Source organism: Podarcis filfolensis, assembly GCF_964270895.1.
Source record: "Podarcis filfolensis genome assembly, chromosome: 2".
Taxonomy (NCBI): domain Eukaryota; kingdom Metazoa; phylum Chordata; class Lepidosauria; order Squamata; family Lacertidae; genus Podarcis; species Podarcis filfolensis.
The window spans coordinates 86,030,086-86,045,455 of record NC_139605.1 but is presented as its reverse complement, the minus strand read 5'-3'; the positions used below and the strand labels follow the sequence as shown (position 1 = coordinate 86,045,455).

The 15,370-nt window shown below is 42.6% G+C and overlaps 1 protein-coding gene across 4 annotated transcripts in view; it reads left to right on the top strand.

Annotated features, from left to right (window-relative positions):
- Nucleotides 1-15,370, top strand: part of TBCD (tubulin folding cofactor D) — a 131,139-nt gene that overhangs the window by 54,546 nt on the left and 61,223 nt on the right. For all 4 annotated transcript variants that reach the window (XM_083597675.1, XM_083597674.1, XM_083597672.1 and 1 more), the window contains exon 15: nucleotides 13,800-13,956. In XM_083597675.1, coding sequence (XP_083453801.1) covers nucleotides 13,800-13,956 — 157 coding nt within the window. The remainder of the gene's footprint in view (nucleotides 1-13,799; nucleotides 13,957-15,370) is intronic.

Sequence of the window (15,370 nt, the reverse complement as noted above, 5' to 3'; positions counted from 1 at the left end):
GTTCATAGAGTCATAGAATTGTAGAGTTGGAAGGGACCCCAGGGGTCATCTAGTCCACCCCCTGCAATGCAGGAATCTCAGTTAAATTATACATGGCAGCTGGCCAGCCAGATGGGCGGGGTATAAATAATAAGTTGTTGTTGTTGTTGTTGTTAAAAAACATCCAAGGAAGCAGAACCCACTATCTCTCGTGGAAGTCTGTCCCACTATTGAACAGCTGTTACTGTCAGGAAGTTATTCCTTGTGTGTAGTTGGAATCTCCTTTCTTGTAACTTGAAGCCATTGGTTCAGGTCCTACCCTCCGGAGCAGAAGAATGCAAACTTGCTCCATCTTCCATGTGGTAGCCCTTTAGATATTTGAAGATTACTATCATGCCTTCTCTCAGTCTCCCCTTTTCCAGGGTAACATACCAAACTCTCAACTATTCCTCATAATGTTTGGTTTCCAGACCCTTGATCATCTTGGTTGTCCCCCTTTGCACACGTTCCAGCTTGTCAATATCCTTCTTAAATTGTGGTGTCCAGAACTGGACACAGTACACCAGGTTGGGTCTGACCAAAGCAGAATAGACACTAGACTTCTGCAGGGTCTTAGCAATCGCAGCATCCTTTTCTAAGTGTTCACAGACCGACTGTTTAATTTTCTGTTCTAGGACATTTCCTGGTATCGATGTCAAGCTCACCGGTCATAGGCAAGTGCAGAGTAAGAGCCTGGCAGAAGATTTAGTTTGAAGGAAGCAGTAGAGGGCTTGATGGGTGATCATGATCTGAAGGAGCAGGAGAATAAGTAGAATGCTTGTGCTCAAAGAGAAGATGGATGGACTAATGGGCTGACCTAGCCTGCTGATTCACTCGGAGAGTCAGATGACAGTAGGCTAGGAGGTCTGCTGCTTCTTTTCAGGTTGGAATGACAGCCTAGAGGTCTGCCTTTTCCTTAAGGTCTTGTCTGTGTGGCTTGTTAAGGACCCAAAGTGCTGGAGGTGCAGAAGGTAAGCTGCTGAAGGCCCTGGTTTGAGATCCCCTGCTGTGCCTTACACAGTGTAGGCTTGTGAACATCCCCTAATAATATAGGGTGGGATTTAACTAATGAGGCCCATCAGCAGAAACCCATGTAAGGACTTCCTCTAGTGCAGCTGTGCTTTCTCCCTTCTCATGTGCCCCATTGGCTGTGGGGGAGGGTTGAGAGAACCCCCAGAACAGCATGGGAGGAAGGAGAGGGCAGATTGATTGTTCCATCAAGTAAGCAGACATGTTTGTGTTAAGAGGGCATTCTGCTGAATACCCCACTGTATTGTTAGTTCCCTTCTTGTTATGCATGTGAACAAGGATATGATCTGTTGTTTTTAACAATACATTCTAGCATCTACTTTCTACATGATATAAATAAATTCTAAGGTGTTTTCACAGCAGACTGTCAACTGAGAGTCCCCAGAGTTTTTAAGGTGGATATACTGTTGATATACAGGTGACGATTATTTTAGGTGTGTCCAGTTGACATGCAGTCACCAATGAAAAGGTGGTTTTGGATTCAGAAGAAGGCAGAACAGGGATGGGGGGTTTGCTTATACGTGCTCCGCCGATGCACGTGGGGCTGGGAACAGGACCCCTGCACAAAATGGTCACTGCCTGTACTATCAAGCCCACAAAATCTTGCACGATCATCCCATCCAACAAATACATTTTCCAGAGCCCATGCTCATAATCCCCCTCCCCATAAATAAATATATAAAACCTATGGTTTGATGGGGGATAGGGCTGATACAGTGGTACCTCGGGTTACAGACGCTTCAGGTTACAGACTCCGCTAACCCAGAAATACTACCTCGGGTTAAGAACTTTGCTTCAGGATGAGAACAGGAATCACGCAGCGGCGGGAGGCCCCATTAGCTAAAGTGGTACCTCAGGTTAAGAACAGTTTCAGGTTAAGAACGGACCTCCAGAATGAATTAAGTTCTTAACCCGAGGTACCACTGTAGTAGGATCTGTAGTAAACATCTAAATATACTCGTCACTAATCAACATCGGAATGCCATTGTTCTACACCTTGCGTTTCAAAATTTCTTCATTAGCCTTACTGCAGACCACAGTTGTCAGCTCTAAGCCTGAGCATCCACCGCAGCTTTCTTTCATCCTAAGCGCCTTTCCCACTGTGTACCTTCTAAAATCCTCTTGCATGTAAAAAAGGGTTGCTTGCCTCATCCTGTCAGCTTCATTAATCCTATTATCCATTTGTCCTTTTCCATTGACTAAGGACACCCCCCCATTCCCCCCACTCCCCTTTTGACTCCACATGTTGGCACATTGAATATTCTTCACTCGTTAACTCCTTGCTGTTAATTTTAAATGGCCTGGAGAAGGGACTGGTGCTTAGAAAATCAGTAGCTGATGATAGTAGGTCAATCTTTGCCCTGTCTTGTTCTTGACCTGAAGATGGTTCAGTATTTTTTTGGGGGGGGGGATATGATTGGGCAGATGTGGCTTGTGCTTGGGACCCCAAAGGACCTGATGAGGCTGGACAACCCTTGTTGTATACTCTGTAAGTTTGTCTTAGTTTTCTTTGTTTCTTGTGCTGTTGAATCAGAGAGAAGCCAGGGTAGCGATGTTGGCCTCTGGGCATGATCCTAGCGCAGCAAAGAGCTTATTAAAAGCCAGCCACTCCCTGGAAGTGGTAGCTGCTAGGCAGACCTGCTCAACTGGGCTGTAGCTGAAGTAGAGCAGAATGTGCAGGTGCAGCAGGCATTGTATTAAACTGGAGGCAATAGAGCAAAATACCTGGATATGCAAGTTCAGGGAGTAGAGCCTTGGAGACAGGATGCTTCTTGTTTTCTTCACTAATGAATATAACTGGTCCTGGTCAAATTGATACTGGCAGCTGTTTTTCCATTGTTGGGGTGAATTTATTGTCCTCTCATCTAGCGTTGTATAATTATTATAAGCATGTAGACCAGTCACCTGATAGGTGACACCCATTAAAAGAAGATGAACGCAATAGTCATATTGGAGGCGATATAATTCCAGGCTTGATGCAACGCTGATTGTTATCATTGTTATTCTCCTAACAGTGCAGCACTTGGGATGAATTAATGCCAGCACATTTGGAGTGTCATTTGGAAAAGTGGTGTCTGTCTTTCTTCTTCTTTTTAATCAAAGCTGCTGTGCTTAAAAGTACACAGGTTCCACTATGTAGCTAGGGACCTGTATCACTTAAAACAAACTTTAGCTTCTGGGATTCAGTGTGCTTTGAGGAAAGGGATTCAGAATGTTTTGGTAGTCTCTGTTCTTCTCAGATGTGTCTGAGAAACTGCATCCTCTCAGAGAAAGAGTATTTTCATTAGTATAAATGCTGGAGACATGTGAAATATATTGGAAGTTCAGTTTTACAGAAGAAAATAATATTATCTTTTTTTTTAATGATATTTATTGGAAAAAAGGTTTTTTTAAAAAATAAAAAAGGTTCACACACACACAAAGAAAAAACAAGACAGAAAAATAAAAATAAAAAATAAAACCATCATTCTCAGATTCCCCACTTTCAATACCTTCTTTCTTTGACCTCCTCCTCCTCCCTTTTCTTGTATCCTGATTAATAATAATCGCAGCAAATCCTTTCCTTAATTCATAATATTCTGTCATTACATTACCTTAATCTATTTTCATCTTATCATATAGAAACCTTAAAGTTTAAAGCTTAAATCTTATATTTAGCAACTTCTCCTAACCATAACATTCTTTGTCTAATTCTTTAGACATTTTTACAAGAGCCAAGTAATTTCATTTCAACATTTTCCTAACATTCATTAATTTTATAGAACAATCTTAATTATATATATAAAAAAGAGAAAAACAATCCAATCTTCATCCAGCGTCCCTTCCTCCTGGTCCCGGGCTTTGTCAGTCCTTTTTAACCTACTAATCTAGCACATTAACCTGGTAACCTTATATCCGAGGCCCTCAAGTCTCTTCCATGTCCCTTCCGCAGCTCTTCTTCATATTTTCCTTTCATTCTCGGGAACTCCAGCTTGGTAATGTTTTGGACCCTTTTCAACAAATCAGCCCCTTTTCCATAGACCAGACTGGACTCCATATGGTATTTAAAAACATGTTCCAGATTCCCTCCAAAATTGAGAGCCCCCACAGCTCCAGACATCAGACGGCCCATTGCCAGACTCGAAAAGTCCAAATCTCCCTGTAAAGGGGGGGGGGGGGTCTATCCAGCCCCCCATTTCCAAACCTAACCAAACTTTATCTTTCCAAGTCTGGTTTTTCCCAAGTTCATTTGTCAACTCCAAAAATTTATGTTCCTGCTGGGCCGCTGCTCCCTCCATCTCTGGCGCCCAAGATTCAGCAACATCCTCTTCTTTCAGTTGTTCTGTCATGGCACACTCCTGTTTTAGTTCCTGGGTGGGCTCCATATAATTTCCCACTACCTGTTCAAGGGTTCTGGCCGCATTAGTCATTAAATCCGTCTTCTGGCTTAACTGATCCAATAGGGCATTTATTTTACAGAAAGCACCCAACAGTGCTTCTGAAGACATTGTCCTGCAAGGTCACAAATCCTTTCCCACGGTTGTAATCTGAGACAGCTGCAAGCTCCCAGGAATTAGTTACAATTTCACAGTCCCCCTCTAGGGGGAAAGCTTCTAATTGTTCTTTCTTTTGATAACAATAGCAACAAAGTTTATTTTTTGTGATATTTTGTCCATATTTGTTCTTTTAAAATGCGAAAGGAAACAATGGAATCACTATGTTTCTCTTCTCTTAACTATCTGTCAGAGACATTTGTTTCTGGTCAATGAGCTTCAAACGTCAATTCTGACACCCCGCTTCAGGATCAGGACGGTGAAAAATTACTTTGCTTTAAACTCACTTCTGCAGGTTTAAACAGCCCCCAAAAAGATCCCCCTTCTTCTCCTGCTGCCGAAGGGGGGTTCAGCGATTTTAAATGATGAAAGCCAATCCTTTAAAAGTGATTTTCAAAGCTCTAGTTTACGTTGTCTTTGCTTTGTTCTGGCTACAAGGAAACTGGCTACAAGGAAACGGAAGGCTGACTTCCTGTTTAGACCTTCCCGTTTCGGTACCAAATTAGGGTAAATTTTAAGTCCAAATTCCTTTCTATTTCGCCAGTTCTTAATTCAAGTCCAATTATTCAGTGTTTCAGTACTCACGGGTGGTTATTTTAGATGCCAAATTGTCCCAGGAAAAAGGCAGCGCTCTCCGGTAACGGCTATACGGCTTCGCTCCGCAGAAAAAGCAATTGACTCACAGCACCGCGCCACTTCCCCCTCGTCGCTTCGGAGCCCATTAGTGGGTTCCTTTGCGGGTTGGGGGTGCGCTAAGGGTGCCCGCCGAGTCCCACGGTCACAGGCTTCATCCGCCTGTGATTTCCAGAAGGGTCCCCGCTTCGCCGTAGCGGCAAAGACCCGTTTCATGCGGAGCTGGTCCCTCCAATTCAGAGGGAGTCCGCCATTACCGATGGCGCCACCCCGGAAGTCTCTACACTCCTTTCTTCAGGATAAATATACATACAACTTTTTTGTTCAGTAAACAGGGCATGTGGAAGGACATTTTGCTCATACAACCTTTTCTCTCTCTTACCACTTCTGTGAATTAGCCAACATGGCCTTTAATGAAATAGCTATGAGTTGGGAATCTTTCCCTTGCTCCTTTTCTTTCCGTTGCGCATTGTGTGAAGTTTGTCCCAGGTTCAGCATGCAAGCATAGGGGTTCCCAAATTTTGGCTTGGCTTGAATTCTCTTGAAAGGATGGCTGGTTTCTTCCCATTCCTGGGAAGCTTCTGCAGAAGGCAATATCACTGGGATGGGTTTTTGTATAAAAGGAAGGGAGAGCCTCCTTTTGTTTCCTCCACATTCTGCCTGCAGAAAAGGAGAGTAGTTCTCTTCCATGGCCAGGGCTTTTGCTTGAAGGGAGTCACTTGTTGCTGCTGAGGAGATAAATTAATTTATGGTCCCCTGCACATGCATAAAAAGGCAGAACATTATGCCCTCTAGAAAAACAGCCTTCCTAGATGCTAGGGGTCATAGAGCAAACTTGGAAGAGATTGTATTGTACAGGATCTGAATCAAGAATGTCATATCTGATTAGACAATCTCTCTTTTAAACAAAACAAAAAAACACACTTTTTGGCAGATTCACAGAACTTATTTAACACAAGGAAGCACATTTAAATGTTGCTTGCAGGAGAAAGGACTTGGCTAAATGGAATACTATGAGCGGTATTCAATTAAATCCTTTGGCTAGCACCTCAGCGTTCTAGAAATTCGTTGGGGATTTTTGATTTTCCTTTTCCTTTCGTAGCTTTATTTAGAAAATGCTCGTGGTTGACGGTTGTTCAGAAACTGAGTTAAAGAACACAAGGAAAGGATGCTTTTCTCATTACATTAAAAAGGTTTCTGAACTCTCTAGTGATGGGAAGGCAGAAGTTGTTTCTGTGTTTCATGGGATTCAAAGCAGAGCGTCCTGTTGCAACCTGTAGTTAATGTTGTTAAGTTAAGGACGGTGGGATAGAACAGGTGCTCATTAATACCTCTAGGCTACACGTACAGGTAACTGTATTTTAAAAAAGAATGCTGAAACTCAACAAGTGAATCTGGATTCTGTTAGTTTTCCATGTACAATACATGCAACCTGCTAATCACATAGCAATTCTTTTAATTTGAAAACTTGTGTTTATGATAATGTTTTTGGTTATGTCAAATTGGTTATGTATATCTTTACCACCACATAAAAAGTTAATGGTACTTTTTCAATTTTGATAATAGGAGTGGGAATTATTTTGAAATGAACTGTGAAAATGTTTGAACAGTTGATTTGAGTATAACATTATTTTGAGAGGATATCACAGAGAGGCTTATCCTGGGTTAAGATCATTTTTTGGTCTGGATACATTGCCAAGTTCAAAATAGTTAATAGCATATATTACCAAAAAAGAAAAGAGAAGAACCAACACATTTTTACTACACAAGCCTGGGCATGTATATTCATGTACATAATATATCTCAAATTATACTTCTGTCCATCGTTCCAGCACAAAATATGTGTGTGTGTGCGCGCGCACGCACACACACACACGTTTTGACAGTGTCTTAGATAAAGGCAGACATTCTTTTTAGTGGGCAACAACAGAATGGACTAGTGAATAAAACTTGCACTGTATGTCATGATATGTGAGAGCCAGGCCTCCAAAGCAGCTTAATTGTCAGAGCCAGCATACCTTGCTTAGCTGCTGAATGTGTTCTGGGTTATCCTAACAGCAGACCCAAAGTTTCCTCAATACTCACCCTACTTTATTTTCCTCTGATCCTTTGAAATGTCAACTGCCCATATCCTGGTGTCAGAAATTCTGTGGTACTCCTGATTTATTTGCTTAAGGCTTAAAATGTATTGCTCAGAGTACACCTAGTGAAATCCTTGGAGTTGAGTTACTGGAGTTCATTTGCCCATTATGACCCAGCTTCCCTGACCATGAGAAAATCTTCTTTCATTGGTTATAGGCAATAACCAATATAGGCAAGTGACACATGTTGATAAACTCTTAGACCATGTTTGGATATTTTGCTATACCATGGCTTAATGCAATGGAAATGAGCTTAGCCACCTCCCAACCCTGGAAATCTTTGCTCTTTCAGTCCTGTTACCTGAAGGAAAAAAATCTATGGCTGACAGTAATTATGGCTAGTTTAAAAGAAGTCACCTTCAAAACATGGTTTCTGAAGCAGGCTTGTTTAAACTAATCATACTTTATATTTAACCATAGTTTCCAGTTGGGATGATATTGGAAGCCGTGGTTTGCTAAAAGCAGAAGTGAAAGCTTCTGAATTGCCACTCTTGTATATTTGGGAGGAGAAGAGGGGAGGGGAGAGTGCTTGAGCATGGGGGTTAAATAACCATGTCACACTACACCATTGTTTAAGGTGAGTTCCATACATGGCCTACATAATCAACAACTTTATTATGACATGGAATTGCTTCTTCAGATGCCTAACCTTTTCTTGAAGTACAAAACATAGTACAGTGGTACCTCAGGTTACAGACGCTTCAGGTTACAGACTCCACTAACCCAGAAATAGTACCTCGGGTTAAGAACTTTGCTTCAGGATGAGAACAGAAATCGCATGGCGGCAGTGGGAGGCCCCATTAGCTAAAGTGGTACCTCAGGTTAAGAACAGTTTCAGGTTAAGAAGAGAGCTCCAGAATGAATTAAGTTCTTAACCCAAGGTACCACTGGAGCTCCTGCCTGACACTTTTCATCTGTGTTTCCCAAGATGAAGAATCGTGTAATGATCAATAGAGCTTTTCTTTCTACACTTGTTAGAAAAACCAACATTTTCCCCTGGTTTTATTTAAGTCTGAAGTGGAAAGTACAGCGTAAACAGTAATATCAGTAGCAGTAATGTTTAATCTCCACAAGAAAAAATTTACAGCAGATTTTCAAAAACTGCCTCCAGGGGCTTTTTTGTGTTCTTGTATAACCAGTTAAATCCATTTTTTTCACCAGTTTATTCAACACACTTAGGAACAAGTTAAACTACATTTTTCAAGACAGTTTTAGTGCTGTCAGGTTGTTTTATTTTCTTTCACCAAACAAAAAAAGAGAATACCAAACTTTTGGTCCTGCGATGTGGTTTTCCCTTGTAGGGTAATTTTGTGCCTCTTAAAAGCAGTTTCTTCGTCCTCCTTAGAGGACGTATTTTTTCATCTTAGGCACTTATTATCATTATTATTATCATTATCATCATCATTATTATTATTATTATCATTATTATTAAATTTACACCCCACCTTTCATCCAGGGACCTGAAGGTGGCACACCCTTCCCATTTATCCTCACAACAGCCCTGTGAGGTACATTAAGCTGAGCAGCAGTGACTGCCCCAAGGTCGCTCAGTCCTGCCTAAGTGGGGATTTGAACCCCGGTCTCCCAGGCCATAGTGTGACACTCTAACCACTGCTCCACACTACTAAAATGACTTTTTCCAATACTGAATTAGTACTAGCCCTGTTCTGTGACAATAAAGCATTATTCTGCACCAATGCAAATAACAGATCTGTGGCAGCTGATTCTATTCATGCCTTTTCCAATTTTCTGCTATTGTCTTTCCTGCTGGTCGGAAGAGTTGGAGATTACTTATCCTTGAAAAGGACTGTCTTTGCATCAGATTTTGAGTGCACTGTTACATGTTAAAAATATTACATGTGTCATGAAGAACTCCTCTACACTATATGATACCATAGGCATTTGCTGGTTCATACTTGTAAGCCATGTGATGCAAAGGAATCTCTAAAGTTACTACAAGCTAACACCTTTAAAAGCAGGACCACAGGGAATAATGCAAGAGTACAGTGATTTGTATTAATTCCCAGACATGAATGCTTGACTTAATGGTGTCAAAGTTGATAGAGAGGCTAATAAAACAAAAACAAAAAACCTTGATATACAGTGCTTTCAAGTCTCAAAAGTGCTTCACATAGTTGCAGTCATTAGGACAGTGGTATTACCCCTTCATTTCAGATGTGAGGACTGCGAGAGGGCAGATTGCCTAAGGCTGTCTATTGAGATCATTGCATAGGTGGGATTCCAACCAGAGATTTTCCAGTTTGTGGCTTAAACTGCAATCCTAACTCCACCTACCTGGTAGTAAGCTCCACTGAATTTAGTAGTAAGAAGGCATTGTACAGTAGGATTGCACTGTGAAGTGTCTGAGCCACTACACCATATCACACCTCATCTCTGTGAGGAAGTTTCCAATTTTAATTGAACACATTACAAGCCTGTGTTGTGTACTTTCTGTGTTTTGTGTTGTGCTGGCATCATCTGCCTTAGAGACAATGGAGTGTGTCTCGGGGGGGTGTATGTAGGGTGGACAAACTACCCTAGAAGGGGCATAATGTGTCCCCCATCAGAATGTGTACCTCCTAAAACAGAAATACTTGAAGCTTATGCCTCTCCCCCCCCCCTTAAAGCTTATGCCTCTTTCCCGGCCCTTACTTGTTCACCACAGAAAGAAGGGGAAGTATAAGAGTTAAGTGACTTTTATTTCCCCTGCAGGCTGTTATTTCTGTAGGCTACAGCAGTTGATTAAATTACATACTGTTCAGTAAGCAGTATGTTTGAACTATATTACCTGACTGGCAGATGCCAAGAGAAAGCCTTGTAGGGAAACCTGTGCGGTTGGTAGGTTTTGGCATCGGACCATTGGAACTGTGTGAAAGGTTTAATTTAGAAGCTTCCTCAGCCTCGCCAAAAAAGAAAAAGAAAAGAAAAACTGTAAGACCGTAGGGTTGCTGTTTAGTGTATTTGCTGTTGTCTTGTCCTTAGTTTCATTGTATTACACACCCCTTATATAATTTCAACCTTTTGTGCACGATTCCTTAAAATTAGAATGAAATACAGGGGGTGGTTTGAAAGCCAGTTATTACATTTTTTAAATTGCTGTCTAGTTCCTCTTTAGTAATAGTAATAATAATAATAATAATGGCACATTCTTTTTCTTTTTTATTGCTATCCAATTCCTCTTTGAGGGACATGAGTGCACTGTGGTCTAAACATCAGAAGGTTGGCAGTGCGAATCCCCGTGACGGGGTGAGCTCCCAGAGTCGTCCTGATCAATAGTAGGAAATCCATGGACCATATCCTGCCCACCAGGCTGTTGCAAGTAGCCCACCAGCCCCTGGCAAGATTTGGGTGCCTCTTCACTCCATCTCAGCATTGGGCTGAGAAGAGAGATTTGAACCTTAGCTCAGCACAGTAATGGGCAATATGAAATGCCTTCTTTGGTCTGTCCTGAGTCAGCTTCAGATCAGGCTCATTATAAAGCAGTTTTGCATATTGAACTGATAAATAATAATAAGTATATGCTTTTGAGGAAAGGAGAAGTTACCAGTTTGATTTGATAAGAAAATTTGAACAGATACAGTGGTGCCTCGCAAGACGAAATTAATTCGTTCCGCAAGTTTTTTCTTCTTGCGAGTTTTTCGTCTTGCGAAGCACGGTTTCCCATAGGAATGCATTGAAAATCAATTAATGTGTTCCTATGGAGACCGCTTGCCAGGCTGGCGGTGCGGAGAAGGGCTTTTCTCCCCACCGCAAGCCTTCAGGACAGGTACGGGAACAGAGGGGAAGGCGCGCAGCGCTTCTCCTCTGTTCCCGGGGCTTGCGGTGGGAGGAGGGTTTTTCCTCCCCACCGCCAACATTCAGAACAGCATTCTGAATGTTGGCGGTGGGAAGGAAAACCCTCCTCCCACCGCAAGTCTTCAGGACAGCCTTCCGAAGGCTGGCGACGGGAGGAGGTCTCTCCGCCCCACCGCCAGCCTTCGGAGGAGGTCCGAGGACAGTGGGGAAGACGCGCTGTGCTTCCCCACTGTCCTGGAGATTTCCCTATGGGCTTTCGTCTTGCGAAGGAAGCCCATAGGGAAATTCGTTTTGCGAAGCGCCTCCAAAACGGAAGAACCCTTTCGTCTAGCGGGTTTTTCATCTTGCGAGGCGTTCGTCTTGCGGGGCACCACTGTACTTAACTCGCATTAAAATGAACCAGATCCAAAAGTACTTAACTTTGGCCAAACTGTGCACTACATGCATCTAGCAACTATTAGAGCAGGAATGGGGAACTGGATGTGGATTGTAGGCCTGAGCATTATCTCCCCCACCACTTACAGACCATGTGACCTTTTTTGCTTGTATGGCTCTTGCACCAACAATCAATTGATCTTTACATTTTCACAAGCAAAGTGCTATCTGCAAAGTTTTGCAGCACTGCCAGTCAGCTCATTGGTGGTGTCTGCAGCACACACACACCCCCCACCTTTTGGTTTGGCCAAGTCTTGCCAACACCAGTAGAAGGTGTAGAAGTGGGTCAAGTACAGAATATGCTAACTCTGCATCTCAAGAGGGAGCAAGATGTACTCTGCTTGAGGAAGGGAGGTTAAGTAAAGCCCCTCTTATGCAATAAATCTAGACAGATGATAGGCTAGAAAGAAAGGTTCTTCAGTCAAACTTTAGTCTTAAAGTAGCATTAGAATTTTATTTGTGTTGAGATAACTAAATATTGTTTGAATCATTTAATCAGTAAAAACAGCATGCAGTCCAATCTCCTGCATGTTAACAGACAAGGAAGGGCCACGGAGTTCAGTGGGGCTCACTCCCAAGGACTTCTGAGTAATAATGCTTAGGCTTGCAATGCAAAAGGCTCTTAACTCTTGTATGGACAGCTGTGGGAATCAGAAATACAAGGCAGGTTTCAAGATACAGTGGATAGAATATATTGTGTGTCTATTCTGAAATGAGGTCCCATTAATGTAAACAAAACACAAGACAAAGCATTCAGATATCACAATAAACAATGGTTTATCATGATGTCTGAACGCAGCCACTGAGTCAATTCTTGGGTAATCTTGACTTCTGAGATTATCGTATTTTCGCTCTATAGGACGCACTTTTCCCCCTCCAAAAATGAAGGGGAAATGTGTGTGCGTCCTATGGAGCGAATGCAGGCTTTCAGGAAGCTATCCGCAAGCCTTGGGAGCTCGGCGGGAGTGCCCGCCGGGCTCCCAAAGCTTGCGGATAGCAGCCTGCATCCCGAAGCCTGGGGCGCACTGAGCAGTGCGCCCCGGACTTTGGGCAGATATCCGCAAGCCATAGGAGCCCGGCGGGAGTTCCCGCCAGGCTCCCAAGGCTTGCGGATAGCAGCCTCCAAATCCGACCTGGTTTGGAGGCTGGCGGTGGGGGAAAGCAGCGCTTCTCCCCACTACCAGCCCCACAAGCTCAAGGGACAGCAGGGAGGCGGAGCACCACCTTCCCACTGTTCCCCGACCTGGTTTGGAGGCTGGCGGTGGGAAGCGCTGCTTTCCCCACTGCCAGCCCCACAAGCTCTGGGGATAGCGGGGAGGCGGAGCGCCGCCTTCCCGCTGTTCTCTGACCTGGTCTTTGGGACTGGCGGTGGGGGAAAGCAGCGCTTCCCCCCTCCCGCCAGCCCCAAAGAGCAGGTTGAAAGGAACCCAAACACCCGCTGGGCTCTGGAGGCTTCGGGTGAACGCACCTTGAACACACAGAACGCACCTTGACTTAGAGGGGGAGAACAAGAAAAAAAATCCCCCCCCCCCGTTCTCCCCCTCCTGTGGTCTGGTGCGTCCAATAGAGTGAAAAATACGGTAGGTTTTCTGATTGTTTTAATGAGTTTTCTTGTTTTAGCCATCATTGAAATACTACCTTTGTAAAGAATAGAAACGCGAAGCATATTGTCCCCTGAAGGTGTAGTTGTTTTCCATCCAGGTCTGAGATGCCTTGTAGAAAGCCCAGGTACTGCTAGCTGAGCTTCCCTGCTTTCTACATAAGCACTCATGCAGACCTTCAAAATATAGGAAAAATAGGCTCAGGAAAGCTCCCCTATCCCTTGCAGCAATGCTTGGCATTTCTCAATTAGAAAACAAAAACAACACAGTTTTATTTCAATGGTTATGTGCACTTCAACCCTTCCAGCACCTGAATGAGCATTCCCACTTGTTGAGGTGTTTGTTGCTGCAGTTTTTGTTTAAGCTTTTCTCTAACAGCAAAGCAGTTCTTCACACCTTCTTCCTCCATTTTGTTTGTACTGTCTCTCCCCACTGATGCAGGATGAGGCTACAGGGAACAAAAGCATCTCAGATGGAACTTGTCCCTTTGCTACAGAACTGTCTCCACCTGCACAAATCATTCACCAACTGTCCTTATTCCTCTTCTAATACAAGTATCTCACTGAATGACTTCCATGCAGTTTATTTTTTCTTATTTCAAAAATTCTCCACAGTTGTTCCTGTGATTTTAAAAGGACTGAGCTACGATGAGAAGCGAGGAGCTTGCAGTGTCGGCTCTAACGTTCGGGATTCTGCTTGTTATGTATGTTGGGCTTTTGCTCGTGCCTACGACCCCCTAGAACTGAGACCATTTGTCAATCAGATTTCAAGGTAAGTTACTACAGTGAAATAAATGCTTGGTCTATCTGTTTCATATAGATGGGGCAGATTTCAGAAAATGAACTATGGAATAAATTTGCATTTCAGTAGTGCTTACAAGTCAATACAGTATAAACAAAAACAGTCCCCTATCACTTTCACAATAATTTGGTAAAACTGGAACCTGTTATTGTTACATGTCTGTCTCGGAAATCATTTTATTCTACCATTGAATGAATTTATCTAGTCTGCTCTGCTTGTGTGTTTTTTAAATTGTCTTTTGGGTTTATGATGTTTTAACTTTATATTGTATTATATTTGGGGGGCGGTTGTTTTATTTTTCCTTACATTTGTATACTGCTCTGGTACCTTTGTAGATGAAAAGTTGTCTAGGAAGCATTTGTAATAAATAAATGTAATTCTTCTGGGGGCAATTTTTAAAAGTTTTTGATCGTGCACGTCAACTCTGTGAGAAACATCCTTTTTTGCTTCTTTTGAATACTTAAAGAAAAATTCACCCCAAGCAATCTTAGCTGAAGAAATGTCACAAGATCTCCAATCAATGGAACATGTGTTTACACAGCTGTTATGTAATCAGTTTTTTAGCCAGTCTAAAGATATTGGTGGCAACTTGGTGTTTAGCTACAAATCTTCCATCTTGGCAGTGCACTAGTTGAAAATACTTCAACATCCTATTTCTGAGAAATACATTTCTTCTAATGAGGCCCTAAAGCTGTGTGTTTATCTGTCTTTTCCTCTTGGAATAATGTATTGTGGGAGCAATGAAGCTCTATGCTGAGAATCAGGAACTTTCACAGGATGACACACAGTTTCACCTGTATTAGCACACCTTGGTTTACAGCCAGCAACACTAATCATATGCCTTTGCTTTCTTGTCTCTTCAGTTCTAACTTTAGGTGTGTCACTCATTCTGACTGAGAAGAGTCATATATTTAGCCAGAAACAAATTCTGCTACCTTCCAAAATTGAATAATTCGGTATCTTGAAATAGGCTGAACTTAATTGTATAGTTCTCTCTGAAAGTAAACTTAAGGGATATAGGCATGGAGATGGGCTTAATTTGTGCAGTTATTGAGATCTTTTGTGTCCCTTCGAGATTTTGCAACATATTAATCTTGCAAACGTCCTCATGCCTTCTTGCCTCAGCTATTAATTGGAAGAAATATTGCAGTGCACATCAGGTCATAGAATAGTACACCTGCAATTTTTAATTTGCTGCTCATGTACAGTATGCAACATTTTGTTGAAATAATGCTTTCATGGTTACATGGTGTGATCTTCTAGGACTTTGCAGTCTGTGGCAGCAGTTCTATGTCATAGTAAGCTGCTGTTGCTTCATTTCTCCCCTAGATTGAGCAGCAGCAACAAACCACAATCCCTGGTTTAGCATACACTGGAACCAGGG